This window comes from Perissodus microlepis, chromosome 17 (genome assembly GCF_051167445.1).
Source record: "Perissodus microlepis isolate ML-2025 ecotype Zambia chromosome 17, ASM5116744v1, whole genome shotgun sequence".
Taxonomy (NCBI): Eukaryota; Metazoa; Chordata; class Actinopteri; order Cichliformes; family Cichlidae; genus Perissodus; species Perissodus microlepis.
Genome location: NC_140477.1, coordinates 23192592 through 23205319, shown reverse-complemented (window position 1 = coordinate 23205319; position 12728 = coordinate 23192592). Strand labels below are relative to the sequence as shown.

The 12728-nt window shown below is 45.9% G+C and overlaps 1 protein-coding gene across 7 annotated transcripts in view; it reads right to left on the bottom strand.

Annotated features, from left to right (window-relative positions):
• Positions 1-1035: 1035 nt before the first annotated feature.
• Positions 1036-12728, bottom strand: part of mical3b (microtubule associated monooxygenase, calponin and LIM domain containing 3b) — a 22868-nt gene continuing 11175 nt past the window's right edge. For 2 of the 7 annotated variants that reach the window (XM_084910530.1, XM_084910531.1), the window contains exons 13-35: positions 12582-12728; positions 12395-12495; positions 12255-12317; positions 11531-11704; positions 11323-11412; positions 10794-10904; positions 9232-9315; positions 8744-8906; positions 7244-7347; positions 6549-6615; positions 6245-6404; positions 5576-5736; positions 5420-5488; positions 4353-4928; positions 4204-4277; positions 3992-4063; positions 3788-3838; positions 3460-3705; positions 3292-3385; positions 3140-3190; positions 2961-3060; positions 2817-2890; positions 1036-2673 (exon numbers count right to left, since the gene is read on the bottom strand). The exon at positions 12582-12728 is cut by the window's right edge and continues 50 nt beyond it. In XM_084910530.1, the coding sequence (XP_084766656.1) occupies positions 2489-2673; positions 2817-2890; positions 2961-3060; positions 3140-3190; positions 3292-3385; positions 3460-3705; positions 3788-3838; positions 3992-4063; positions 4204-4277; positions 4353-4928; positions 5420-5488; positions 5576-5736; positions 6245-6404; positions 6549-6615; positions 7244-7347; positions 8744-8906; positions 9232-9315; positions 10794-10904; positions 11323-11412; positions 11531-11704; positions 12255-12317; positions 12395-12495; positions 12582-12728 (3017 nt within the window). In that variant the 3' untranslated portion in view covers positions 1036-2488. The remainder of the gene's footprint in view (positions 2674-2816; positions 2891-2960; positions 3061-3139; positions 3191-3291; positions 3386-3459; positions 3706-3787; positions 3839-3991; positions 4064-4203; positions 4278-4352; positions 4929-5419; positions 5489-5575; positions 5737-6244; positions 6405-6548; positions 6616-7243; positions 7348-8743; positions 8907-9231; positions 9316-10793; positions 10905-11322; positions 11413-11530; positions 11705-12254; positions 12318-12394; positions 12496-12581) is intronic. The other 5 variants (XM_084910532.1, XM_084910533.1, XM_084910534.1 and 2 more) reach the window with 5 other exon arrangements.

The following is a 12728-nucleotide window of genomic DNA, read 5'->3' as shown; positions in this document are numbered from 1 at the left end:
ACATAACCATCACAGTGCTGTGCTGTCTTCACTGCTTTTAATTCTTTTGGCACTGAAAAGTAATTACCTTCAGATGACGACTTTAATGTTTGTAAAGCTGCAGTGTCAGACCCGAACATGAAGAAGGTTCACGTGTTGCGATAGAAAGCTCAGAGCTTACCTAACACCACTGAACAGACAGTTTGAGGAAGAAAACAAAAGAATGACAACATTCAGAGGTCAGAGCCTGTAATTCACTTCCTCTTTCAGTTGGAGCATTAACAGGACAAATGTTTCACCATCATGTGTTGGGTAGTGTGAAGCCACAGAAATAGTTACACAAGCATGCTTGAGAGGAGGAAGGAGAGCCGGGGCACCGCTGAGAGACAAAATATTTTAAATCTTCTAAACTGAAACCTCTGACATCAGACTGACATCTGCAGAAACAGGATGCTGTCAGAGGGTTTTCAGGCTGTTCAGAAGAATTAAACATCTGGTCTTCAGTTTCTGTTGGAAACACAGAAACTGCCAGACTGGAAGTTCAAACTACTGGAACATCTGGTGATCCAAACAGCTGTTTGCTACTAGTGTACAGGCTCAGATGCTCTACATGTACAGCTTTGAGCTTGAGGTCTGTGGACTCATTTGTCTCTTTTAAAAAACAGCTAAAAACTCATCTTTTTAAACTTTCTTTTGGTTAATTTTTTTTTTTTTATGTTTAAGCTTCTGTGAAGCACTTTGTGATTTTTATCTTGAAAGGTGCTATACAAATAAAATTTTACTTACTTACAAACCGAGGCCTGCTGGAGGACGACCAGCATCACCTGCAGGCCAGGTGATTTATTTTTTACTCTTCTGTGACTGAAGCTTCCAGATCTTTCTCTCACTGTGTACTGAATACAAAGCTGTAGAGGAGTCACAACTTATGTTCAACAATCAAATGTTATAAGGGAGGAATGGTATATTGATCTTCTCAAAAAAGCTTAATGTGTTTGTATTTAATCATAATAATAAAATGTAATTTCTGAGCAGAAATGGGCAGAAAATGAGCCAGAATGTCAGAAATGAGAGGTTTATTTCACAGCACAGAGTTACAGTAATAACCATCATCGCCGCATGAACACATGTTATTGATCAGGTGGCAGGTAAGGCACACAGGTGATCTGATGGCACAATCAATAATCAATTAAATAAAAATGTCATTGAGGCTGGGTCACATGGTTCATCAGATGTTTGAAAACATTTTTTTATTAAATATTAAAGTTTGTGTTAAAAAAAAACAACTTTTGTGTCAAAAACCACATCCACCAACCCCACCAGGTCCCAGCCATCATCAGGAGTCACCAGAGATACTAAAGGGCCACAAAGGCTCTGTTTGTGAAGTGCTCAAACATCTTTAGTGAGTCTTAGCTTATTTTAAGAGTGCCTAAACTTTATAAAAGAGTTTTAAAAACAGTGATATGAGACCAGAGGGTTCGGCCTCAAAGGATTTAAATACACTGTTTTAAATGTTTTAATATCAGGTTTAATATCTAAAATATTAGGAATGGGTCCAGTTCTTGTAGACAACCAGTTTCTAGTAGAATTAATTTGATTTATTAGTCTGCCTGCCTATTGAGCCCACTTTTGAGTTCTTGAACTCTTGCTGTCTAGTTTTTATATTTTACTCCTGACTGCTGGGGTGGAGCCTCCACAATTTTGTTGTGCATGTACAATGACAGTAAAGGGCTATTCTATTCTACTGTATTCAAAACATTTGACACACAGCATGTAATTAATTAACCAGCATCTGAGACTGTAAACTCCTCAGGAAATAGTTTACTGAGCTCAGATCAGAGGAGTTTACCCCTGTTGTCAGTAGAAAGAATGGAGTTTTAAGATAGCTCAGCACTGAGAGCTGAAGTCCACCTTTGTTCTCTCTCGAGGAGTTAGAGATATTTAAACTCTGCACCAGGACAAGCTGCACAAACACCTCTTAATTTAGATTAGCTTACTTTTACTCCAGGTAGCAACACAGCTAGTGGGTTATGGTAGCTGGTTAGCAGTAGCAGTAGCATGGTATTGGCTAGCAGCCATGTCAGTGTTCCATCACTATAGCTAATACAGGCTGTTAGCATTAGTACTAACTCCTGCAGTCAGAAAAGTGGAGGTTTTTCCCATCTTCTCTGGGGTGAATGACATCATCACACCTGATTGGATGGTTCAATTCAGACCATCCTGTATCTGTTTGGGTTCATCAAGCTGCTCTGATGACTAACCTCTAAGGAAACATTAGAGGTCAGCTGATTTCAGATTAAGACATCCTGTTTCTGGTCGTGGGTAGTTTTTATGAATCAGTTTTAAAAAGTTAATAAATGTAATTGTTTCTCTCCACCTGGACTGTTTACCTGCACTAAACCAGACTCTCCTCAGGTCAACTCGACAGTTTGCAGTTTTAAACATATCATCCCTGCCTGCGTCCAGGTGGGTTTAAAGACCTCTGACAGGTGAGACAGAAAGTCTGACCGCCTCAGGTCCAGGTGAGTCCCAGTCCTCCAGACACCATCAGCTGCTCCAGGCCCCTGTCTTCCTGTCGCTCCTGCAGTCTCTGCTCCTCCAGCAGGGATACCAGAGAGTCTCTCTGCTCAACCACCTCCAGCATCTCCTCCAGGATCAGACGCTCCTCAGCCAGCTGCTCCTCGTCCTTCAGGTGGTCTGCATGCGCGTGCGCACACACACACACACACACACACACACACACACACACGCACACACACACACACGCACACACACACACAGGTGATCATCACACAGAAACACACAGGTGAGCAGGTGAGCTCTGATCTTGTCTGTGTTACCGTCCACAGCCATCCTCTCTCGGAGCTCCTGCTGCAGGCGACTCTGCCGGTCCTCCAGCTCCAGCTCTCGAGCGCTGAAACACAGCCAGAACCATCACACCCCAGGAATCTGCCCAGGTGAGAGGTCAAAGGTCACATACTCACAAGATCATGAGCTCAGCTTCATATCGGACCAGAGCGTTCTTCTGCTGGACCAGCTGGAACCACTGCTGCATCAGCGGCGGATTATCCAGTTTCCCGAGCCCTACACAGAAAACCGGGTTCAGCGCCGCATAATACCTGCTGTATATGTACTCCACAGGTAACCGGATATGTGAACTGACCTCCCAGGTGAAGCTCCATGTCTGCGCTTTGGCTGGATTCTCCCCAGTAATCTAACAGAAACACAAGCACAGGTGGATTAAAGTAGAAGCACACCTGAGTTCAGGTAGAACCAAGTAAGTTCAGGTATTCCTTTGGCCTGTATTTTCAGTACCTGCTTCTCCCCTCAGAGCTTTCTCCACCATCACTCCTCTCTCCTCCAGCTGCCTCTGTTTCTCTTCCACCTGCTGCAGCTGCCTCTGGATCATCTAAGACACAGAACGCAACATCAGGTAATCTCACCTGAACTCAGGTAACCTCAGCTGGACACAGGTAACCTCACCTGGGCCTTGTGGAGTCTTTTCAGTTCTTCCTGTTTGGCCTGTCTCCTTGCGGCTCTCTGAACCCGTCGCGTGATTCTGGTGTCCAGGTCGTCGTCGTCATCCTCACGCTCCCTCTGGAACATGGTTTCCTTCACACTCAAACTGGATGCCTCCTTTGGCTGGACCAGGACCCCCACCACCTCCGTGGGGCAGGAAGACTGGCCGTCAGAGTCCTGTAGCGGGACTCTGTCTTTCAGGGGGCGTCTCTGAAACAGCAGTGTGTAAGCATCAGGACAGGAAGTGAAACTGCTGGACCACCACAACCCTCAGAGGATCAGGTGTGTGTACCTTGATGGCGTATGATCGTTTGAAAGCCAGAGCGTGAGGAACGTATGGCGGCTGATTGCAAGAAAAAGAAACACGGAGGACAGAAAACAGTCAAACTGATAGACGAGACGTGAATCTACGTCCATTTAAGTCTCGGGTAGTTTCAACAAGTCGGTATGTCGGTCGAGTTTAAAGTCAGTCTGGTCATTGTGTGTCAGGTGATACCTCCTGGTTCTCCTCCTCCTCAATGGCAACCCTCTGAATTTCATTGGTCAGGTCAAGCAACTCCAAACGCAGCTGCAAAAGAAGACTTCAGGTGAGAGACCCAGTCTAGGTGTTAGTCTGACCCCTATCCTTATCCCTTAGTGAGTCTGGGTATGATTTAGGTCTCAGATTGGTTGGAATAATGCTGAACTCTGATTGGTCGGAGTGCTTACGTTGTTTTGGGGCTTCAGGGAACATCTCTGCAACACGGTGGATGAATCAAGATCTGACACCTCTGCTCTCACATCTGGACAAAGAAGGTACAGGTATTACATCATCACAGTGACATCACACTGACTAAAGGTGTTGTTATTATGGTCACCTGTGAATCTCTGACTGGCTGTTTTCTCCTTCAACCTCTCTGCAGGTAAAGTCCCAGCCCCCTTCTTCTTCTGCTCATTCTTGTTTCCAGAAAACACAGTTTTTAATAGATTTCTGGCTCCAACCCCTCCCAGCTCCATCTCCCCAGGGGGAGGAGCCTCTCTGAGCATCTTAAAGAGGAGAGCCCTGCCCCCAGGCTGCAGGGAGGGGAAGAGGAGTCTAGGGGGGAGGCTATGAGCTTCTCGCCGTCTCGTCGTCCTCCTCTTCCTCCTAAATGTCCCTGGGTCCTCCTCTGACCCCTCCCCTTTCTCTTGCAGGAGTAGGGGCCTATTTTGCGGCAGTTCAGGTGTGATGTTGTCAAATGAGCCCCGCCCACTGGCAGCAGGTGTCTCCATGACAATGGCAGGTGTGAGTGGTGCTCTGGCTCCATCCTCAATGTGAGGGGAGTCAGGTGTGGTGATGAAGGAGGCTGTGCTGGCGGTGGTGGCGACAGGGTGTGGAGTCACAGATGAGTTCATGGAAGAGGTGGAGTCAGGCTGAACAGGTGTGTCAGAGCTGTAAGGAGGAAGCTCCGCCTCTGAAGGGAGGAGATAGTGTATGAAATAATGTGTATATGCACTCTGTACACACACACACACACACACACACACACACACACACGCACACGCACACACACACATACCTTTTAATGTTAATGTTTATTGATGTGAATGAATGTGAGGCAGCGAGAGTAAAGATTAGAACGACGGCCTTTAGAAGCAGCAGCTGAGCTCACAACGAAAACGAAGCTGACTTTAAACTTTGTGTCACACATTCATCAGGTAAGTGTTTGAGTTTTAATAACTTCCTGTCCCCGTCCTCTGATCCTCCCATGGAGCGCTGCTGTCCTTTCATTCCATTTTTAATGAAATTAGAATTTAAATTTTGCTGTTGTTACACACAAATACACACACACACACACACACGCGCACACGCACAGAGTTAAACATTCATGTTAAACACGGTGGTTATTCTAAAATCTGTGGTTTTATAAAAGGAGTTTGGTTAGCAGGTTCAGGTAGGTGCTACCTGTCTCCTCCTCTAACAGGAGCCATAAGCCCGAGCGGCGCTCCATCTCCCAGGGGTCGTACTCCCCCTCTACCAGCAGGGGGAGACAGACAACAGCACATCTCAAACTCAAGACCCCTACTTCACACCCAAAAACTCACAAAGACTTTAACTCACCATCGCTGGACTCCATGTCACTGCCTTCCTCCTCCTCCTCCTCGTCCTCCTCCTCCTGGACTTTCAGGTAAAGCTGCAGCGTTTCTCTCGATGAAGATCTCATCTCGTCTGAGGTTACACAGCCTCCTCCCTCTGCCTCCTCCTCCATGTCTGACTCTGAACTGAAAACAGGAAACATAAAACAGTTGGGATGGAGGACCAACACTGCCAACCAAACAAACTAAAGTGAATTTTATAAAAAAAATAAAAATGAAAGCCATAGCTAGATTGATTAAATATTTACAGATTAGACTAGAATTTTTTTTTTTTTTTAAAGGCAACATTTTAAATTCAAAAGTCAAAACAATTTAAAAAAAAATTCCTACAAACATTTAAACTTTTGTGGGGTCTAAATACACAAATATAACATAAATGAAAAAAAATTTCACTTTTATTTTAATCTTTATTTTGATGTAAACATTTAAGTTTCTTTATTAATTCGTACTTTTCACACCACAAAATATTTCATATTGAAGTTTTTACAGTAAAATGTGTGTGACCTCCAGCTCTTTACATCCAAGACATGTTTACTGACCCCTGTATGGAGCGGTGATTCCCAGCATTCAGCAGAAAGGCTGAAGCATTATTAAAGCCGAGGCTGTTTTTTTCTACTTCCTGAGGTTTACCGACCTTCTGGACCTGGACCCCGTCTGATTGTCGGTGCTCAGGTTGAATAGGTTCAGGACCTCCTCGGAAACCTCCTCCAGCTCCTCCTGCAGCTCCACCTCTGAGCTCCGGTGCCAGATTTCCAGCTCAATCCTCTCTGGCGTCGCCACCATTAGAGAAGCAGCTGCCAACACACCAACGCAGCCGCACACAGACACACACAGACACACAGACACACTAAAGCCCACATCGATTCCCGTTTAAGGAGCGCGCTCAGTGTGAACACGTATGGACACTGAAAGCACACACACAGGTGAAGCTAGCTCACCTGAGGATGGTCGGCGGCCTGCTGAGATCAGAGAGTCAGACAGAGATGGTGCCGAGCTCTGGGACCCCTTCAAAGACAAAGATATGCGTTTATTTATTAGTCCTGTAATTATTCCAACTCTAAAACTCAAAGTTTTCAGTAACTCTGATTCTAAATTAAATTTACAAAAAGAGTTTTTTGTCGCATTCATTTTCTAAAATGAGTTTAGCAGATGAACTTTATTAAATCGTTATCAGAATCATTATCTTTATTTTTCAAAGGCGAAATATTTGCTATTTAGGATTTAAAGGTTGAAAAAAACTTATACAGGTGATTGAAGAAAGGTCTAGTTTTCCTTGTGTCATTATTTCTTCTGTTAATGTGTGTTTTTATTATTTTTGAACTCAACATTTCTGGCATGATCGATCTTCCGTACTGACTCGCTAAACAGTGATGATCCTGAACAGCTTACCTGCCGTGAACAGAAACACCTGAACTGATCGGTTCCACAGGCAGGTAGCTGCTCCTGTCAGAACTCCATTCAAGGTCCAGCCACACAACACCACCACCACCACCCTGACCTCCAACTAAAATTACCACCTGAAGAGCATCTGATCACCTGTTCTACCTTCCAGGGCTTGAACTAATAAATTGCCCACACCTGCAGGTCAGGTGCACACAGATAAAATCACAATGAAAGTAAAAGTGGTTCTTACGATTGACGTTCGGTGTGACGCAGCTCTGTCAGATGGCGTCGGCCTCTTTCTCACGGCTTGAGCACTTAGGTGACATTCGGAGCGCTGCAGGCAGTAAAACCTCCCTGAGACACAGAGGACGACAGACAGGATGTCAGAACAGGTGTGTGTCTCTCACACACAGGTATCTCACACAGACAGATGTGGAGGGTATCTTGCAGCCCTCGTCTCTGAAGGCTTCCCAAAATTCATGTTTTTATAGCAACCTTCACACCGACTCCCGCCTCAACTTTAAACTCATCGGTCATGTGACCACTGTGCTCTCATTGGCTGCTGAGCTGCAGAATTCAGCTGTCAGACCCATAATAGACACTTTGTGTGGTTAAAAATGTGGTGTGGAAATGTGTGGCGGCGAGGCTCGGGGCTCCGATCACATGACACCACCACCTGACAGTAATCAGAGTACTGCAGTGATGGGCAGGGGGTCTGGGCTTCATCAGCTGTTCATTACCCGGTCCACTCAGAGGGTCCTTCTTCCACCCACAGCCACGGGAGAACCACCTGTTACCCTCCCGTACACGTTTATGGACTGAGTCTCAGGTGAGTCTGGGTCCAAGTAGGTAGTCCACATGAAAACACATTCAGACTGTGAGAGCAGAACTTGAGCTCATGGTAGGGTCACAGATCTTCATCGTCAGATCTGGCCCACAGGCCAGTGTTTGAGTCTGCAGAGAACTGCTGACTGCTGAACAACGCAGCACTGTTCTCTGCATCAAGCTGCCCGTTTATGAGGCCGTTTCCATTTTTATCCCCAAAGATCCAAAGATACCGCGGAGACTGACACAGGTCCCCCCCCCCACACACATTAACGCTCTTCAAAAACAAACAAATTTATCTGCAAATGAGGCCGTTTTGTCTTTTCTTCTCTGGTTTCTGATTGGATCTTTTTATTTGATGTCACACTGCTCCCTGTTTTTGTTGCTCATTGTCTAATAAAGCTACAGATTTGACTGTGAACTTTATTTATCTGTGTGCTGGACACAGAGAGGCTTTATCCTCCACTTAGTAATGAGTCTAATATCGTCTGATACCACGCCTCAGGAATGAGACCGATGAGTTCAGCTCTGTCACTCAGGTTTAATCTAACGTTCTGACACTGCCACAAACCTGTTTGTGATGTCATCACCCTGACACCAGGGCCATCAATAGAAGTTTTTCAGTGTGTGGGTTGAGAAAGTCCATAGCAACTCTGTCTCTTATGGTCTTCATCTCAAAGTCAGACATCTGTTTTCTCTCCTGGAGGTCAGGGTCAAACTGGAGGTTTATTCTGAGGGTCAATGGCGATGATCTGCTCAGGGAGACACTGGCTCTAAAAATGTGTTTCATGACTGTGAGGTCATTGTTTGTCCCCACAGAAGGAGAGTGAACACCTCTCCTTTTTCCTGCTGAACATGGAAACCTGTTAAAACCTAAACCCCAACAGCAGAGAAGGGTGGAGGAGGGGGATGTGAGTGTACTGACCGGTGTGCTGGTCATATGTGTACGAGGCCAGGCGGAGGGGACTGCTGCAGGAACCACACTGGAAGCAGCTGCGATGGAAGAACAAGCCCTCTGCACTGAGACGCTCCATCACATAAACCCTCTGGTTACAGAAGAAACAGACGTGACTGCAGCTGGCAGAGACCTGCGGGGACACACACAGCAACAGATGGAGGAAAGGTTAAAGGAAAGGAAGTGAAAGTGGAGGAAAGGAAACAAGGCTGGGATGGAAGGAAAGGTGACAGACTAAAAAGCTAAAAGAAAGGAGACATTAGGACATGAAGAATGAAAGAAATGAAGAAACCACAAGAAAAAAGAAACGAGGAAAAGAAGTCTCAGCAAACTGAATTCCATCATCAGTTGGGCAGAGTTATCAGCTGATTTATCACAACATCTTCTTCACTTCAGCTGATTGAAACAAAGTCAAAGAGCCGAAGTGAACAAGGCGCAGAATACTGAAGCAGTCTTACCCCACCACCGTCCTCCTGACTCTGCATACGACTGGTTATCTGCTCAGCCAGTGAGCTCACGCCACCCGTGTACATTTGAAGGCACTTTGATCAGACAGACAGACAGACAGACACATTACAGCCACAGACCATGGGCCTCATTTATGAACCATATCCTTTCATCTGCAGTTAACCTGTGCAGTGAGCTGAAAATGAACTCCATATATTCACTTTTAATATCCAGGAAAGACGGCAAGACCTGAACCCTGACATCATCTGCCTCAAAGGACGTTTTCACACCTGTAGCTCGTGTCCTCTGGTCCGACTCAGCTGATGAGTTTAAAACTTGTAGTTTTGCTTTGTTTTGTTTCACTTCAGTCCGCTCATAGAACTCGGAGACATTCATGGTAGCTGCTAGCCTGTACAGACCTTTGCACGTCTATAGCACTTTCCTGCACTGAGAATACAAAACATATGTTCGTACAGGATGATGTTTAGCTCAAACTTGTAACATACACTTGGTAGCTGGTTCGGTTGTTTTGTTCTGCACTCGAGTGCAATTACTGTGTTCACACCTGCACAAACGAATCGCGCAGACAGGCTGAATAAACCAGAGGTTGATTTAAACTGACTAAACACTGCAGGTGTGAAAACAACGTTAGCTGACCATGAGCAGAAGCATACAGACCCAAGGGTCAGGGTCAGGGTTAGGGTTAGGGTAAGGGAAGGAAATGTGAGGGTGAGACTGTTAAAGAAGGGAAGGAAGATGCTGGTGTGGAAGTAACTTCTGTTTCCAAAAGTTTGTTTTTTGATCCACACACCTGAGTGTGAAGAAACTAACACCAGTAGAGACCCCTTTAGATTTACACTATGCAGTTGTTATAAATGAGGCCCTTGATCCACCACTGAGAGTGATAGGATATCAAGTGCTTTTTACCAGCATCACGTTCAGCGTTATGGTGTTTAAGCAGGAATTTTCACATGTGACCCGATACCTTCTCGTCTGATTAGTTCTCCACGTCTCCAGGATTTATTTAGTGTCTTTGTGTTTGTACTCTTTGGAGTGAAATATTGGGGTTAGTTTTATATCAAAGCTGGCAGCAACATCTGAGGCATGACAGTAACTCCAGCTTCTTCACCCTGATCAGGGTTTTTGGCCACGATACATCTGAGCTGTGGGACATCATACCGTTCAGGACCAGGTGAATCTTCCAGGAGATCTAACTTGTTTTCAGCGATGGGGCAGCCAGAGGAGAGGAAAATAAACCCTGCTTGTGATGCTGGTTGAAAACACAGCGGCATGGAGGGAAAGTCCAGCCGCACAAAGTGCTCAGTCAGCAAACACATCAGAGCTGCAGGCTGATCTGAGAACAGCTCCTCTGCTCAATAGGAGCCATTCATGAGCCTCACTTTGTTATTGATCACATGAAGCAGGCGATCGGTACAGCCCTGCAGGACTCAACGATCCACTGAGGATGTTCACGAGTGCAGCCGGGGGACACCGAGGCCCGAACAAACCAGAGCACTACGGGAGGAGGGGTATACGTTCAGCACACAAACACACCAAAACCCATCAGAGATACCTGTTCAGGTACTTGCTCAGGCACCTGTTCGTCCCCATCGAGAACTGCCTGAGCCTTGAGCTTCTGTTTGAATCGAAAACTCATCTGTTCCTGCTGAAGAGTTCGTTTTTTCTGGCAGAGAGAGCAGACGTTATTCCATCTGCAGTCTGGACTCTGCAGAAACTGTGACGATGCAGGAGGCTAGAACCAAAACCTGAACCAATCGGTGATGTCTACCACACACCATAGAGAAATCCTCTTTAAAGGGTCTCAATTCAAACCGAAAACTCAATTTGGTTCGTAGTTACATCACCCTGTGTGTCCAGCACATGAATCCATGAGAAAGAAACTTCTCACGAACCAAACTAACATCTGTGTGATTCACATGAGGATCTCAGAAGTATCAACAGACAGCAAAAAGGGAAATTATCTATTTATTTTAACCATCCAGCCACCTGCATCCTCTTAAATGAGTCTTTAAAGTGAAAATGTAGTTTATCAGTACTCCAACATGTCTCATCTGTCTCTACTGGCTTCTACTGGTCTTTACCGGCCTCCATGATGACAAGTGAACTGGAGCTGCAGTTGGCTGACTTTCTGCTGGTTGGGAGGCTGGAGGGAGGCTGGATAGCTCCCCCTGCTGGTTAACACAGGGTGTTTGCGTTTATAGAAACATTAATAGTACAGACATCATGTCCACAACCCCTATTTGACCATCAGAAATCAATATGATTGATCAGAAATCAGCACGCTCTCACTTGTCGACGGAAATCAGCAGCAGCAGCAGAAGAAGATGTCCTGCAGGTAGATGAACTTTCATGCAGCTTTGCCTGTAGCTGATTGGCCATCAAACGAACTCTGGACCGACTGGCCCCACCCACAAACTCCTCCTCAAATGACTGGCTCTCAACATCACCATTCAGGTCACATGACTGCAAAACAAAATATCCATTAAAAAAATCAGGTCATAGTCATCAGAGGAAAGTCAGTTGCCAAACAGTAGTGAGTTTCCTGAGGTGGCTTCTCCCACAGACAGTGACATCAGCGGCTCCACCTTTGGCCCTGACACTGTGCTGGTGTCAGCTTTGTGGCATCCTCGCCGTCAGTGGTGTGGTGTGTAAATGAGCAAAGAGGCCGCATCCATCAGTCCAGACTGAAGAGAGAAAGAGTGGCCAGCTCAGGCCCTGGTGATGGAAGCTTCTCCATCTCCACCTGAGTCACATGGCGTACAGAGACTGAAAAGGGTCATCAGAGTGAAAAAGAAGCTTTTGTCTTCAGTTGTGAGTCTTGATGAATTAAAGAAAAGTCTTCATCTGAACCCGACCCTGAACTACATAAGACGAAGAAAATGGCCGGACAGCCGGACCGCTCACCATCTCCAATCTGAATGTCTATTGCTGTCTGTCCTTCAATGTCTGGTTCTGGTTGAAGATCTGAATAATTTAACATGAGCTGATTTTGAAGTGAAGTGTGGACACTGACCTCCTGCTGCTCTCGACTCCGCTGACTGGTCTTCCTCTTTTTGCCCAATGCCCCCCCATGCTCCTGCAGATACCACAAATTATTACCATCTTTAATTTCACACAGATGACTGCAGGTATGAGGAGGTGGAACTACGCTACCTTTGGGTTTCTCTTCCTGGACAAACTGGTTCCCAGTCGGCTGAGGAGGGAGGCGGGAGCGATGAGAGCTGATCGCAGGTCAGTGATGTGCCTCAGGCAGCCTGAAACAAACATGTTGGATTACCACGTCTTTTTTATCAGCCCTTTTCCAGTAGAATGGCTGATCGGGAGCAGTTTGCAGCCTCACCCATAGGGGGCGGCGAGTCTTTGAGCAGTTGGTAAAACTGGCTCAGGTACATGACCATCGACAGAGAGTCCGGCTCTTCCACAGACGACATTTCCTCCACCGTCATCAATGGAGAAATCCCAAACTCTCGTTCAGCCACATCAAAGC